A 15,630-nucleotide genomic window follows, 5' to 3' on the forward strand; every position below is an offset into this window, starting at 1 on the left:
CCATCTTTACAGATAAAAAAAAAAAATATAACAACGTATTGTGTTTGCATCAAATATTTGTTTATATTTCAATTGTTGTTAACAATTAACCAGCTCAAGTAACAATCAAATGACAGTATTAATAGTATATTAAAAAACAATATTTTATATTTGTCCAGTATTTTGATTTCCACAAAATAACAAGGAATATTTTTTAAAGTTTGTGATTAACCTCAAAAAGTAAGTTGTTTTTATTTACATTTTTATATTTCAAACGTTTCCTTTTATTTATTATTATTTAACAAATAATTAATTAATTATTATTATTTTTATTTAGAAACAATCAAGATGAATAAAAAACCAATGATAACATTTGGTAAAATTGGAGCTGCTTTAAAAAAAAAAGAAACAGATGAAAAACCTGAAAATGATGTATCAACATCAGGTTTTGGAACATTCAGTAGTTTTGGTAAAAAATCTATTGAAAAAAATTCAACAGATATGAGTGAAATACGTCCTGAGGATGAAGAAGAATCTGACAATGTTAAAAAAATTATGGGAATAACTGGATTTGGAAAAAAAGCCAAGATATTTGATGTTCAAGAAATGATGGAAAATATATCTAAAACAATATGTCGTCATCCAAAAGATTCTGATGATTCTGATGGAAAAAAAAATAAGAAAAATGTTGACTCAGTTACTGGGGATGGTAAATCTAATGATGATACATCTGAAGATGATAATGATGAAGATGACGATGAAGGAATGATTGGTCCTTGTATACCACCACCACCACCAGCACCAGCAGAAATTGTCTCGACAGTTGCTGAAACATCAACTAAAAAATCTAAAAACCCTGACGATGATGATAATGATGATGACGACGACGATGATGATAGTGAATCAGATACTGAAGAATCAGAATTTTTTATACCATGTAGTCATGAAATATCATTGACCCATGGTGTAAAAGCAATAACAGCAATTGCAGCAGATCCATCTGGTGCACGTTTAGCATCTGGTTCACTTGATTATGATGTAAGTTTTTGGGATTTTGCTGGAATGGATTCATCACTTCGTAGTTTTCGTACACTTCAACCATGTGAAAATCATCCAATAAAATGTTTACAATATTCATCAACTGGTGATATGATATTAGTTATATCAGGTGCAGCACAAGCAAAAGTATTAGATCGTGATGGTTTAGAAAAATGTGAAACAGTAAAAGGTGATCAGTATATTATTGACATGGCAAAAACAAAAGGTCATACTGCAAATTTAAATTGTGGCTCATGGCATCCATTAGTAAAAGAAGAATATATGACATGTTCACAAGATGGTAGTTGTAGACTTTGGTTATTACATAGACCAAGAGAACATAAAAATATAATAAAATGTTTAAATCGTACTGGTACTAAAACAGTACCAACAACATGTACATATAATCGTGATGGTACATTTATTGCATGTGGTTGTACTGATGGTTCAATACAAATGTGGGATCATCGTAGACCATTTGTTAGACCAACAATTGTTGCTAGAGAATCACATGAAAATAATACAGAAATATCATCATTAAATTTTTCATATATTGGTAATAATATTGTAACACGTGGTTGTGATGATACACTTAAATTATGGGATTTACGTAAAATTAGAGAAAAAAAACCATTATGGGCTGTTGATAATATATCATGTAAATATGATACAACTGATTGTATGTTTAGTCCAGATGATAAAATAATAATAACTGGTGAATCATTAGAAAGAGGTAAAAAATATGGACGTGTATTATTTTATAATACAATAACAAAAGAACTTATAAATGATATTAAAGTTACAAATTCACATGTTATTAAAACATTATGGCATCCAAAATTAAATCAAATATTTGTTGGTTGTGGTAATGGTGTTGTTAAAACATATTATGATTCAAATAAAAGTTTACGTGGTGCTAAGTTATGTGTTGTTAAAACTCAACCAAAATCAAATCATATTGAAATGATGTCAACTCAACAAATAATAACACCACATGCATTACCTCTATTTAGACAAGATAGACCAAAATCAGTTAGAAAACAAATGGAAAAAGATCGTTTAGATCCAATTAAATCAAGAAGACCAGATTTACCAATAACATTTGGTCAAGGTGGTAGAGTTGCATCATCTGGTGGTACTCTAAGTTCTTATGTTATTAAAAATCTTGGTTTAAGTAAAAGAATTGAAGATGATCAAGATCCAAGAGAAGCTATATTAAAATATGCTAAAGATGCTGAAGAAAATCCATACTGGATTGCTCCAGCATATAAAAAAACACAGCCTAAAACTATTTTTCAAACAACTGATGAAGATAACAGTACTGGTGAACCATCAACAAAAAAACCAAAATTGTAATTTATAAAATATAAAAAAAAAAAAAAAATTATTATAGGTCGAATGATGAATGGAGCGAAAAGAATATTAAAAAAAAAAAAATAAATATATAAATTTTTAAAATAATTATTTAGCGCTATCTATGATTAATTTATTTGTACTATTTTAATACTTTTTATTCAACAGTCGATAAGGGTCGGTGACCTTTTGTGTTAAGCCCTCTGTTGTTCTATTGGCCCTAACACACACATATAAAATACTACACGGTAAATTACCACCCCCTTAACCCTCTCCCTCTACCATCAATGGCCCTGAGATTTTTTTTTTTTTTTTTATAATTTTATTTCCTTTCCTTCTCACTACAAATACTATATCTACAACCAATACTACGAAAACGAGACCTAGGCTTACGTCTCCCACGTAATAACACACATACACATTTATATATATTTATATATCTTTAAAAAAAAAAAAAAATTGTGATTCAAGCATACAGACTTGAATATGCTGGTTAGGTTGAGTGTATCGTGGTATATCGAGTCAGTTTGTGGCCCCCCCGCCCAGCCATTTAATTTTCCTTATATGTATGTACTCGGGACTATCTTCAATATTTTTCACTATTAGTCAAGCCAAAAATTTGAAGCCAACTCATGTTAAATAAAAAATAAATTTCCTGTCTATTGTTTGAGTAAGAATACAAAAAGATTATACATATATATATCTAAAGAAAAAAAAGATTAATAAAAAAAAGATAAAAAGAACAACTCATCAAGCCTCTCCCTCATAAAAAAAAAAAAAAAAAAACGAACGAAGAAACGACACGAAGTTATATTCAATATCAGACATCAAACTGGCTTTGTGCATAAATGCAACAACCATTGAGTAAATTAGTGTACATTAACAAATTAAATTTTTTTATTAAATTCAGTGTTTAAATATGTGATTGTGAGCCTCACGAAATTGCAGTGAAAAAAAAATAAAAACCAAAACTAATTAAATTATAAAAAAAGATTTAAGAAAAAAAAAAAAAAAATCTGGGTGGGCTATTGTGGAGCAATACGTGTGTGAGAATTTAGTCAAGAAAAAAAAAATAATAATATATATTAATATTATTTGTTTTGTTTTTTAAAAATAATAATATAAATAAAAAAAATCAATAATGTTTCATCATGAGTTTGCAAAAAGGTTGCCAAAGCCCTGCAATGAGGTCAGATGGGATACACCAAATATACAACCAACAATGCCAACAATATCATCATCATCACCATCATCATCAACATATCACCAGCACCAGCACCACCATCATCATCATCATCATCATCACCAATCACCAACAAAATCAAATAATAGTTTTGACAGATTTATACCAACACGTTTTGGTAATCAATGGGAAACAACATTTGCAATGATTAGTGAAAATAATCGTAATGGTATTGTACAAAAAAAAAGTCGTGAAAATGGTGAAGGTAGTCGTGATGGTATTGCATATTCAAGTTTATTAAAAAATGAATTATTGGGAGCAAATATTGAAGATGTTAAAAGTCAATCAGAAGAACGTGGAACAGGAAATATATTACAGGGTAAAAATTTATTTAAATATACAACACCAACAAAAGATAAATCATATCTTGATCATAGTTCATCATATTCATTATCACCATTGAGTGCTAAAAGTCAAAAATTATTACGTTCACCACGTAAAACAACACGTAAAATATCAAGAATACCATTTAAAGTACTTGATGCACCAGAATTACAAGATGATTTTTATTTAAATTTAGTTGATTGGTCATCACAAAATGTATTATCTGTTGGTCTTGGTAGTTGTGTTTATTTATGGTCAGCTTGTACAAGTCAAGTTACAAGATTATGTGATTTATCTGGTGATGGAAATAGTGTAACATCAGTTGCATGGAATGAAAGAGGTAATCTTGTTGCTGTTGGTACACATCTTGGTTATATACAAATATGGGATGTTGCTGTTAATAAACAAGTTGCTAAATTACAAGGACATAATGCTAGAGTTGGTGCACTTGCATGGAATGGTGAAGTATTATCATCTGGTAGTCGTGATAGATTAATATTACAACGTGATGTTAGAACACCATGTATTGTTGGTGAACGTAGACTTGGTGCACATCGTCAAGAAGTATGTGGATTAAAATGGTCACCAGATAATCAATATTTAGCATCTGGTGGTAATGATAATCGTTTATATGTATGGAATTTACATTCATTATCACCAGTACAAACATATACTGAACATCTTGCTGCTGTTAAAGCAATTGCATGGTCACCACATCATCATGGATTACTGGCATCTGGTGGTGGTACTGCTGATCGTTGTATACGTTTTTGGAATACATTAACTGGACAACCAATGCAATGTGTTGATACTGGATCACAAGTTTGTAATTTAGCTTGGTCAAAACATTCATCTGAACTTGTTAGTACACATGGTTATTCACAAAATCAAATACTCGTATGGAAATATCCAAGTTTAACACAAGTTGCTAAATTAACTGGTCATTCATATAGAGTATTGTATTTAGCAATGTCACCAGATGGTGAAGCTATTGTTACTGGTGCTGGTGATGAAACACTTAGATTTTGGAATGTATTCAGCAAAGCCAGGAGTCAAAAAGAAAACAAGTCTGGTCTTAATCTCTTCACATCCATTCGATAAATCATCCTTCCATTTTTAACATTATTATTATCATTATAATTATTATTTTATATTAAAATATATTATATTATTATTATCATTATTATTATTATTATTATTTTGGGGTGGGGGGAAATATATTGATGATAATAATCTTGAATTATCATTTATATTATTATTTTTTGAAATTAATTTTTTTTTTTGTACATAAGGCATATTAATGCCTATCCGTGCAATAGCCAACTACGTCAAGGGTTCAGATATATACTATATTTTAACGAAAATTATAAAAGGCTGTTTTTTTTTTTTTTTTTTCTATTTTTTTTTTTCTTTTTTGTTTTTGAGGGTAATTTTTTTTGTTTTTGTAAAGTATTTTTTACTTTCTAATGAAATAAATTATATATATTTTTTGTTTGCGACAATTTCGTTTTTTTTCAGTTGAATCGGGTCAAAGTCATTTGTACAAATATAGACAACGTGGATTGATATGATTATACATTATTTATAGAAAATATAAATACAAAAAAAAAGAAAGAAAAATAAAAAAATAAGAAAATATGAAATGAAACAATATATAGATATTTACGAATATATAAATGAAATAAAATAAAAAAACAAATATATATTATATATAAATATTATAAATAATGATTACTAACAAATATTGTTTGTGTGTGTTGAGTGTGTGTGGGTGTGTGTGAGTGTATGTGTAAATTTATCTTGGAGATAAAAAAACTAATAATGAAAATAAAAATTTTTTGTCAGTTGATTCTGACAGTGCAATTTTGCTGAGGACAAAATTGAAAGTGAAATTTAAAAAAAAAGAAAAAACAAAAAAAAAACCAATTTTATAATCTTAAAATTAAGGGTGAATGATAATCATGTTTCACTTGACTCATAAAATTTAAATTTTTTTTTTAATTTTTTTTTTCAGTCCAAGTGATTTATCATTTTTTTTGGTTGTTTTGTAACGTACTGTGTAACATTTAATAATTTTTTTTTGTAGACTTTTTTTCGTCGTTGATTAGGAGCAGATAAAAAAAAATTAGATTTATTAGCTTTCTCCATATATTTTTTTTTTTTGTTGAGATAACGATTATATATATAGATAACACAATTGTATTGCACTCCTTCAAAAAAGGAAATTTAACTGTTGAGCAGCACTTATCGCTCATTACACAAAGGGAAAAACAAATAAAATGTTTGGGAAATTAGTAAACTATATAAAATGACAAAATAAAAAAAACATAACAATGGGTAACAGGCATTTTGTTAATGCTCGAAATGTTTTTTTTTTTTTTTTTTTCTACATAAGATCATGTAATAAAGAAAAATAAAAAAAATATATATAAAAAAAAAAAATTATTGTTGATAAATTAATTGTATTTTTTGTTTGACCTTTCCTAGTCCAAAATTAATAACAAATTTAAAAAAAAATATTAATAGTAATAAATAGTTAAAGAATGACCAATAATAAATTGAAAAAAAAATATTAATTAAATTATTTAATAAAATAATTAAAGGGAATTAAATATGTCAGTAAATTTAGAGAAAAATATTAATTAAATTATTCAATTACTATTGTTATGTATTATTTAGATAAATCAGTTTGAAAGAATTAAATATAAAATAATTAAAGGATAATTAAATAAATTCAATGATAATTGTTTTTTTTTTTTGGATTAAATAAAATTATTTATATTTAATCGGAAAGAGTTAATATATCAAATACAATGTCTTAAATCTATGAATTTAAAAAAAAAAAAATTGGAAAATATAATTGTTTATATTTTTTAAACAATGGAAATTAAATGAATTTAATCATTTGATTGACTTTTCTTTTTTTTTTTCTTTTTCTTTTCACTAGTTGGTGCTTCAGGTGCGACTTCTTCAGGTGCTTCAACTTTTACATCTTCGGTTTTTATTTTTTGCTTCTTTTTCTTTTTCTTGTCTGAAATTGCAATACAAATTTAATTAAAATTTAATAAATATAATAATGTTAATATGCTTTGTTAAATTAAATGAAGAAATTGTCATTTTTCTTTTGAAAAATAATTACCTGTGGATTGTTCTGGTTCTGCTTCAGCTTCAGCTTCAACAGTTACATCCATTGGTTCATCTTTAACTTCTTTCTTCTTCTTTTTCTTTTTCTCAGCTAGAAAATAAAATAAACAATAAATATTAATTAATAAATTATAATAAATAAATAAATGATTAAATTTTAAAAAGCAAAAAATATATTTACTTGTTGGAGCTTCAGTTTCAGCTTCAGCTTTAACTTCAGTTTTAATTTCAGCTTTGACAGTTACATCAGTGAAAACTTCATCATCTCCTTCTTCTTGTTTGATGTTCTTCTTCTTCTTTTTTTTCTTTTGTGATGGTTCAGCAGGGGTATCTTCAATAGTAACCTCAGAAACATCTGGATCACTTTGATGTTTTTTCTTTTTTTTAGCTGGTTCTTCCTCAGATTCTGTTTTAATTTGATCAAATGTTCTCTTGGATACTGTTGAATCAGCAGCAGCTGGATACTGTACATGTTCAGATGTTGAATGATATTTTTCAAATTTAGCTTTAGCTTTAGCTGTACCACTTAAACGTGTCATATTTCCTTGTTCCAACATTCTTAATCTTGATTCTAATTTAGCTTTATGTTCAGCACCAAGTTCAAATGTAACATCATCACCAAGAGCATCAACTCTTGTTGCTAATGATACTTTAGCAGCTAACATTCTTGACATTTTACCTTTATTTTTGGTTGATGCCTGTCCAACCAATTGAGCATGATATATCAAACCATATTTTGGTGTATCTCTTTTAGTTTTTAATGCTCTAAAAAGTGCTTTTTCAGCACCAAGAATTTGTACTGTTGAAGCTGGTTGTTTAGCTAAATTAATCAATGAACCAGAATGTGATATTAATCTAGCACCAACAAGTTCACCAACAAGTACTGTTACATTTGGTGCCATAGCCATCATTCTTGCTTTTAAATAATCATATAAACCAGCACGATATTGTGATAGATCAATGATTTGATCACACAAATTTTGAATATTCATAATATCTTCTATTGAAATTTCTGTTCCCATTGATATTTCAGCAGCTTCTTTAATTTTTTCTTCAACTTCTTCAGGTAATATATCAGATAAATCAGAACTTATTGCATTATCTCTTGTACCAATAACTTTAATTGTCTTAACAAATGCAACATTATCAGTTATAATTTTTCCCAACTCAGGAAAATGCCATCCGTACCATTCTCTTGCTCTCATAACATAATTATTTAATTCTTTATCAATATCATCTAAAAGACATACTGCTTGAACAATCATTGTATCAATTTTATCAGGTGAAAATTTCAATTTATAACGTGATAAACTGTGAGCCAAACCCAATGCCATTGCAGTCATTTCTTTTTTTTCTAAACCAACAAGTAAACTATCAGATTGACTTCTGATACATCTCATTAATTCTTGTACTGCTGTATTACTAACACAAGTTAGACTTAATTTTTCTTTAATTGCATTTCCTAATTTTGCATCAGCAACAGCAAGCTGTTCATCACAATGTTTTTTTAATAATTTTTTTAATGCTTTACATACTGTACCCTCAGTTGCTGCTGTTGTTGCTTCAAGAGCTGCTGTTGTATCAGCAAATTTTTCAAAATGTTTAAGTTTCAAGACTTTACTTGCACTTTCAGGTGTTATAAAATCTTCATAAAGATTTTCACTTTTTTCCAATTTTTTTTCATTCAGCAACTATATAAAAATTTAAATAAATAATTATTATTATATATTATATTTATTATTAAATAAATAATAACAAATTAAAACATGTTTTAAAAATATAACACGTGCAAGATATTATTTTAAGGTTATCCATTAATTAATACTCAAAAAAAATTAATATTTTTGTAATAATCTCACCTTAAAAATTGCATAACCAGCAGGGGTTTCAAATAAAACCAACATTTTATTGGTTTTTTTATTAATAATATCACTCTAATTATTATTTATATTTTATATTAATATAATTAACAAGCACGACTCAAACATGTGCATACAATTTGGAGCCGCATCTACACCGCTAGTCCGCTACACGCATCTATAAATTTTGGTTCACTAAAACCAGTTGTTCCCCTGTAACAGATAGCGCGCCTACCGGAAATAATTGTCGGCTTAGTTTTTAACATATATTTATACAAAATTATGCATCAGTATAATTGACAAAAATTATTATTTTAATTTAATGTATTTTCTGTTAATTAATCATGATTAAACAATTATTTATTAATTTATATTTTTTCAATAAAAAATAGTCACGTTGTTGATTGGATTATAAACAAGAAACACTTGGAACATGCGACATTTCCGGTTTTGATGAGAAAAAAAAAAAATGGCGTTATTTTTTATACGCAGAATCAAAGTCACATGGACCCCCAAAAAATTGTGCCGGTATAATTTAATTTGGCTTTTTTTAGAATGTCAAGGTTACTATCAAGGTGTCCAACAATTTTTTTTTTTTTTTCGATTTAAATATTGCATGTATTTATTTATTGCATATCATGATATTATGTAATGAAATTTAATCATCAAAAATTACAAAACAATTTATTGGTTTGTTTATATTTTTCTTTTATTTATTTTTTTTTTTGTCTAATAATTTTTAAGGAGCAAAAAATATGACATCAAATCGAAAAACTTATGACACTGATGATGTTGATTTTGATGACTTTGATGTTGTAATTATTGGAGGTGGATTAACTGGTCTTACAGCAGCTTATAAAATTATGAAAAAAAATGCAAACTTGTCTTTGGCAATCATTGAAACTCAAGGTGTCATATAATTTTCCATATTAATTTTATAATAAAATTTTATAATTGATTTTTTTTTTTTTTTTTGTTATTTGTTTAGATAAATTTGGTGGTAAATTAATATCATTATCAAAAGGATTTTATTTTCATGATTTTCAATTATACTTAATGCAGCTATTGCAAGAACTTCACCTGGACACTGAATATATTGATAAAAATAATAATAAAAAAAGAATTTATTGGAGAACAAAAAGTTTTAATAATAAATTTACAAATTTTGTAACAGCTGAAATATTTAATTTTGTTAAACTGGTATGATCTATTAATTCCAGCTTTTTTATTTTAAATTAAAATTAAAATATTGTTTAAAATATCATTAGGTAAACACAATGAGCATAAATTATGTATTTAATTCAAAAATAATTGATGAAGAACGTCGTCATCTTGGTGAAACAAGTGTAGATGATTTTTTAAATTCAAATTTAACAACATCACGAGCTAAATCATTCTGCAAAAATTTAATATTTTTAACATGTGGTAAAAATAAGCTAATCAATTAAATTATCTAATTAAAAAATAATCATTAAATAAATTATAAAATCATTTTTAAGGATCAACTAAAACTAAAAATATATCACTTTTATGGTGGCTAGAAATTTTAAATAATGCTGGAGGTTTTTTTAAACGTTTAAAATTCACCCTAACGAGTGATACTAAAATCACCATAAAAACTGGTTTATCTGAAATGATAAATTGTTTGGAAAAAAAAATTATTTCTGATAATGAAGCATTGAAAATACCAGAGTCAGTTGAATTGATTAAATTCAATGATTATCATGTGTGGGTCACAACGAATAAAAAAATCTACAAGTATAATCCTTTTTCTAAAAATAAATAGTTTGTTTTAAAAAAAAAAAAAAAGGATCAATCAAGTCATAAATTATTCATGATGTATTTTATTTTATTTATTTTTTTATTTTAGATGTAGTAATGTCATAGTTGCAGTTCCACCCTCAGAAATAAAAAAGATTAAAATCATGGGACCAATCAATCCTAGTCATCTTGAATATTTTAATCAGTACATGTCCCAAAGTGTTGGATACTTTGAAACAACATTTAAATCATCATTATCATTATTTGAATATTCAGGAACTATTGTAGCATCATATGAAAATAAACTTGGACCAAGATTAATTTATAAAATTAAAAATAATATATTTGCTGGTTATTTTTCATCAGCTTGTTTATATAATTCACGTCAAAGTATTATACAAATGATTCGAAAATTTCTTCATCAAAATTGTCAAGTCATTGAGCATCGAGAAAAAATATATGAACAAGGATTGATGAATATTTTTAGACCTTGTTCAATTGATAAATATATTGATCCAATGAATGATAAATGCCACAGGTTTTTTATTTAAATATATTAATTTAATATGCAATATTATTTTGTTGAATAGAATTATTTTTGCAGCAAGTGAATATGCTAAAAATTGGCCAGGTACTGCTGATGGTGCTGTTGAAGCTGGTGAACATGCTGCATGTTTAACTTTGTATTATTTAAGACCACAATCATTAACATTAACTGAAGTTTTTAAATTCATGTTAGAAATAATAATTAACAATTTTATATTTATTTAAAAATCAATTTTATTTATCATTTTAATGTTGTTTTTTTTTTTCTTTTTAGGCCTTTGAAGTTGATTAAAAAAAAGATAAACTATGAACTGTGGCTGGTTAATAAAATATTTTTTATCGTAAATTCATTAATATTCTGGAATTATTTACGAAAAGCTTATAATTTTTAATTTTTTTATTTATAAAATTTGTCTAATAATGATTTGAATCAATTATAAAAAATAAATGGAATTTCGTATTAAAAATAAAAATTACAATTACAATGTGTAATTATCTCAATTATTAAAAACCATCAGTCATATAAATAGCAACAATAGCAATAGCAATAAAAACAATTCCAAACAAAATTATTTTTTTAATAAAATTATGATTATCATGTTGTAATTCTCCACTGGATTCATATCGATCTTTACCTTTTTTCTTGGGTTTAAATTTTCTCTCAAAACGTTCAACTTCAATTTGATTTTTAATTTCTTCTTGTTTTTTCTTTTTAGAAATTTCAATTTCACGTAATTTATCTTTTTCAATTTTAGCAGCAATACAATCATCATCACAATTAATTTTAATATTACCTTTTTGTACATCAGAACAAATTGCTGATTTTTTAATTCTTTGGCATTTACAGGTAATTTTAATACGTTTATTACAATAAATTGAATCTTTACAATTACCTGAATGACAATCATCAATACAACGATGACCACATGTATTTATTTTTGGACATTGATTGCCACATTTAAGCATATCATCACGTGTTTTACCTTTGGCTGTTGTAATTTCATAGCATCTTTTATAAAGACTATTTAATCCACAATGACATGATATTTTGACCATTTGTTGACAAGGTGGACAATTAACTGTTTTAGAAACTTTTTTATGACATGGTTTTGAACAAAGATGAGTACATCCAGGTGTTCTTTCAAATTGACATGGTAATTCACACTGTTGACAATTATCATTTTCAACTTTATGACAAATTAATTGACACTTGTGATTTGTACAATTAAGCAATTGTCCACATGTACGTCCACATGATGTTGGTATTGCTTTATAACATGGCCATGGTTTTGTCTCATGTTCACCAATACAAGTTACCATCATTGATACTTCACAAGGTGGACATGGAAATGTTTTTAATTCTAATTTTTCTTTTAATATTTCCCATGGTCCAGCTGGTTGTGCTGTACCATTAACTCTAACTTTGACCCATACTTTTGTATGACATGTTACAACACATTTATGACCACATTTATCACGTACAATATCACATATTTTTTTACAAGGTGGACAATCAGATGTATGACATTTATGTGAATCTTGTTTAACATGATGACATATTGGTGGTAATTTGCAAAGTTTATTACATGGTGGTGGTTTTATTCTTTTTTTAGTACCACATGGTACTGTTATTTTACTATTACCACAACGACATTGTATTATTATTGTACGTGGACATGGATAACATGGTCCACTATGACATGGTGCTGGACATTTATGTTTACGACAATTTAACATATTATCACATATTTTTTCACAAACATTAAATGTATTTTTTTTTAAACAATCACAACATTTTTTATTACACAAATGTCTACCACATTGACGTAATTGTGAACATTTTTTATTACAATGATATTCTTTATTACATGCAATTTCTTTTGTAAATGAATTACATTTACATATTTTTTCAATTTTTTCAAGACACTGTCCACATTTATCATAATGACATTTATTATTACATTTATGTCTACCACAATCAAGAATTTTTCCACATGTATCATTACATGTTGATACAGTCGTTACTTCACATGATACATTATAATATTTTTTACCACATGGACAAGAACGATTTTTAGCTGTTGGACATTCACCACAATCATCACCATTTGAACTATGACATACACCATTACAATTATGAATTTTACATGGTAATAATTTATTACATATTTTTTCACACTTCCATTTTGATTCATAACATTTCATAATTTTTTTTGATGATAAACAATGACAGTGTGATATTATTTCTTTGTTGCATGGTGGACAAATACCTGAATGACACTCCACTGAACAAGGATGATTACAATTAGGTAATTTTTTATAGCATTCAGTTTTACAAGACCAAAATTTTGCATTACATCTTCTAGGTATTGGTGATTGTTTACCACAATGACAAGATACTGTTATCATTTTTGGACATGGTGGACAAGGTCCAGGATGACATAAAAGTATACAATTATGTCCACAATATGGTTTTAATGATTTTTCACATGTTTCACCACATGAATGTGGAATAGCCCATGGTTGATGTGGTGGATCAATTGTTTTACCACAAAAACATTCATATTTTTTTGGTATATCATTCTCTGGATAATCAGTACGACACTTTGGACATGCCCAGAGTGGATTAACAATACCTTTTTCATGTTTATAAGAAAGACTATCCCGTATCCAGTGTTGTATACAAGATAAATGCATTGATGAATAACATGTTGAACAACTCCATATCTAAAAAGAAATTTTTTTCAATTATAAATACTTAATGTTTATTGAGGTTTTATTAATTTATCCTTACAGCATCAGTTTTTTTAACAGTTGAAATGCAAATTAAACAAACTGCTCCACCAAATTGAAATACATCTGTAAGATGTGACAATGCTGCTTGTGAATCACCACCTTCTGATTCATATGGTGATAATGCTTTGGTAAATGCTTGTTGATGTTGTTCATTTGTCGCATCATTCTCTTCATCACTTGATGATTCAATTGATTTATTAACACTCAAGTGTTTTGCTATTGATGCTTGATTTTGGGCTTGTGCCCTCTTGAATTTTTTCATTTTATTGATTCACAACTATATAAAAATTAACTAATTTTATTCATTAATTAAAAATACAATAATTACATGTAACAATTTGTCAACGTTTATGGTTAGAATACGTCAATTGTCGGCATTTTTTTATCTAATATAATCTCATGAATTAATCTTGAATAGTTTGGATCATTTGACACGTAAAAATGTATGATTGGTAGTTGGCTATCTGCCAACTCACAAACATCAACAAAAAAAAAAAAACACTACTGTCAAACAATAATGAATTAAAAAACATCAAACAATTCTCAACATAAAAGTGAGTATTTTATTTATTTATTTTTTTTTTTAAATAGTAATTTCAAATGTTTCAAATGATATAAAAAAAAAAAAATTTAATATTATTTTTATGTTTGCTCGCCAGATGTCCAGGTAAACAAAAAAAAAAAAAAAATTGTAAATAAATAAACAAACAAACAATGACAAATAATAATATAAAAAAACCTTGGAAAAAAAATCTTTATGAAAATCGTGATTTACCTGATAATTATACAGACAGTACATTTTTAGATGAGCTAAGAAAAAATATAAAACCAAATAATGTAACTGGTTTTGAAGCATTGACACTTGGTGCAAGTATATCAATACAGCTGAGTATTGTTATTTTATTTGTCATGGTTTTTATATGGTTCAACAATAATTGGATTGATCCAGATTCAATATTTATTTTATCAGCATTACCAACAATAACTGGATATATATATTCTACTTATAAATTACCAGATATGTCTGATCGTCTTGTTAAAGATTTTCGTACTGCATTGATATTTTTATGTTTTGGATATATATTGTCACCAGTATTAAAAACACTTACTGAAACAGTAAGTACAGATACAATTTATGCAATGACAATATTTATGTTTTTGATACATTTAATATTTAGTAAATATGGTTCACCACAAGTATCATTATCTGATTCTTTATCAATAACATCATCAATATTTGGCTCATTGATGCTTGCATCAAGACTTGCAACACCAATTCATGCATTTTCATTACTTACTGTTGCTGTACAATGTTTTGTATTATTACCATTTTTACTTGCTAAAATTGATGGTAAAATAATAATATCAATAATATTAATATTAATAACTATTTATTATTTAATTATTATATCGCAAATATTAACTTATGTTTTTATTGCTGTGACGATATTTGTTCATATTATTTGTCCATTTTGGTATGTTAAATGGCAAAAATATAAAGATAATATTTATGGACCTTGGGATGAAGCTGTTATTAAAAAATAAACATCAATTAAAAATAATGAAAATTTTTATATTTATTTATTA

At 26.5% G+C, this 15,630-nt stretch overlaps 6 protein-coding genes across 7 annotated transcripts; 4 read left to right on the forward strand and 2 right to left on the reverse strand.

Annotated features, from left to right (window-relative positions):
- The first annotated feature begins 2 nt into the window (after nucleotides 1-2).
- LOC122853001 (gastrulation defective protein 1 homolog) lies at nucleotides 3-2,475 on the forward strand. Its single transcript, XM_044153173.1, has 2 exons — nucleotides 3-219; nucleotides 317-2,475. The coding sequence occupies exon 2, from the start codon at nucleotides 328-330 to the stop codon at nucleotides 2,371-2,373; it is 2,046 nt and encodes a 681-aa protein (XP_044009108.1). The 5' UTR covers nucleotides 3-219; nucleotides 317-327; the 3' UTR covers nucleotides 2,374-2,475.
- Nucleotides 2,476-2,733: 258 nt separating this feature from the next.
- LOC122853003 (fizzy-related protein homolog) lies at nucleotides 2,734-6,284 on the forward strand. Its single transcript, XM_044153175.1, has one exon. It carries the CDS (start codon nucleotides 3,512-3,514, stop codon nucleotides 5,036-5,038), a length of 1,527 nt encoding a protein of 508 aa, XP_044009110.1. The 5' UTR covers nucleotides 2,734-3,511; the 3' UTR covers nucleotides 5,039-6,284.
- A 496-nt stretch (nucleotides 6,285-6,780) lies between these two features.
- On the reverse strand, nucleotides 6,781-9,116 carry LOC122853004 (nucleolar protein 58). Its single transcript, XM_044153177.1, has 4 exons — nucleotides 8,941-9,116; nucleotides 7,263-8,772; nucleotides 7,077-7,172; nucleotides 6,781-6,968 (listed from the first exon to the last, which is right to left on the reverse strand). Exons 1-4 carry the CDS (start codon nucleotides 8,983-8,985, stop codon nucleotides 6,835-6,837), a joined length of 1,785 nt encoding a protein of 594 aa, XP_044009112.1. The 5' UTR covers nucleotides 8,986-9,116; the 3' UTR covers nucleotides 6,781-6,834.
- Nucleotides 9,117-10,122: 1,006 nt separating this feature from the next.
- On the forward strand, nucleotides 10,123-11,639 carry LOC122853006. The gene is made up of 6 exons (XM_044153180.1): nucleotides 10,123-10,140; nucleotides 10,209-10,365; nucleotides 10,440-10,698; nucleotides 10,811-11,239; nucleotides 11,292-11,435; nucleotides 11,522-11,639. Exons 2-6 carry the CDS (start codon nucleotides 10,218-10,220, stop codon nucleotides 11,637-11,639), a joined length of 1,098 nt encoding a protein of 365 aa, XP_044009115.1. The 5' UTR covers nucleotides 10,123-10,140; nucleotides 10,209-10,217.
- Nucleotides 11,500-14,915, reverse strand: LOC122853005 (NF-X1-type zinc finger protein NFXL1). Of its 2 annotated transcripts, XM_044153179.1 has the most exons (3): nucleotides 14,819-14,915; nucleotides 14,042-14,320; nucleotides 11,663-13,974 (listed from the first exon to the last, which is right to left on the reverse strand). In XM_044153179.1, the coding sequence occupies exons 2-3, from the start codon at nucleotides 14,303-14,305 to the stop codon at nucleotides 11,752-11,754; spliced, it is 2,487 nt and encodes an 828-aa protein (XP_044009114.1). In that variant the 5' UTR covers nucleotides 14,306-14,320; nucleotides 14,819-14,915; the 3' UTR covers nucleotides 11,663-11,751. The 2 variants fall into 2 exon arrangements, with proteins under 2 accessions (XP_044009113.1, XP_044009114.1); XM_044153178.1 differs by lacking the exon at nucleotides 14,819-14,915 and having other exon boundaries at nucleotides 11,500-13,974; nucleotides 14,042-14,602.
- On the forward strand, nucleotides 14,711-15,588 carry LOC122853007 (phosphatidylinositol N-acetylglucosaminyltransferase subunit C). Its single transcript, XM_044153181.1, has one exon. The coding sequence runs from the start codon at nucleotides 14,758-14,760 to the stop codon at nucleotides 15,586-15,588; it is 831 nt and encodes a 276-aa protein (XP_044009116.1). The 5' UTR covers nucleotides 14,711-14,757.
- Nucleotides 15,589-15,630: the final 42 nt, after the last annotated feature.

Source organism: Aphidius gifuensis, linkage group LG3 (genome assembly GCF_014905175.1).
Source record: "Aphidius gifuensis isolate YNYX2018 linkage group LG3, ASM1490517v1, whole genome shotgun sequence".
Classification (NCBI taxonomy): domain Eukaryota; kingdom Metazoa; phylum Arthropoda; class Insecta; order Hymenoptera; family Braconidae; genus Aphidius; species Aphidius gifuensis.

What these genes read in the sequence shown, in the direction of transcription:
- LOC122853006 (XM_044153180.1), top strand. Translation starts at nt 10,218, where the DNA reads ATGAGCATAAATTATGTATTTAATTCAAAAATAATTGATGAAGAACGT. An exon ending in ATGAATGATAAATGCCACAG is followed by an intron (nt 11,240 to 11,291) that starts GTTTTTTATTTA and finishes TTTGTTGAATAG; the next exon opens with AATTATTTTTGCAGCAAGTG. An exon ending in ACTGAAGTTTTTAAATTCAT is followed by an intron (nt 11,436 to 11,521) that starts GTTAGAAATAAT and finishes TTTTCTTTTTAG; the next exon opens with GCCTTTGAAGTTGATTAAAA.
- LOC122853001 (XM_044153173.1), top strand. Translation starts at nt 328, where the DNA reads ATGAATAAAAAACCAATGATAACATTTGGTAAAATTGGAGCTGCTTTA.
- LOC122853003 (XM_044153175.1), top strand. Translation starts at nt 3,512, where the DNA reads ATGTTTCATCATGAGTTTGCAAAAAGGTTGCCAAAGCCCTGCAATGAG.
- LOC122853005 (XM_044153178.1), bottom strand. Translation starts at nt 14,305, where the DNA reads ATGAAAAAATTCAAGAGGGCACAAGCCCAAAATCAAGCATCAATAGCA. An exon ending in CTGTTAAAAAAACTGATGCT is followed by an intron (nt 13,975 to 14,041) that starts GTAAGGATAAAT and finishes ATTTCTTTTTAG; the next exon opens with ATATGGAGTTGTTCAACATG.
- LOC122853007 (XM_044153181.1), top strand. Translation starts at nt 14,758, where the DNA reads ATGACAAATAATAATATAAAAAAACCTTGGAAAAAAAATCTTTATGAA.
- LOC122853004 (XM_044153177.1), bottom strand. Translation starts at nt 8,985, where the DNA reads ATGTTGGTTTTATTTGAAACCCCTGCTGGTTATGCAATTTTTAAG. An exon ending in CTGGTTATGCAATTTTTAAG is followed by an intron (nt 8,773 to 8,940) that starts GTGAGATTATTA and finishes ATTTTTATATAG; the next exon opens with TTGCTGAATGAAAAAAAATT. An exon ending in TGAAACTGAAGCTCCAACAA is followed by an intron (nt 7,173 to 7,262) that starts GTAAATATATTT and finishes TTTATTTTCTAG; the next exon opens with CTGAGAAAAAGAAAAAGAAG.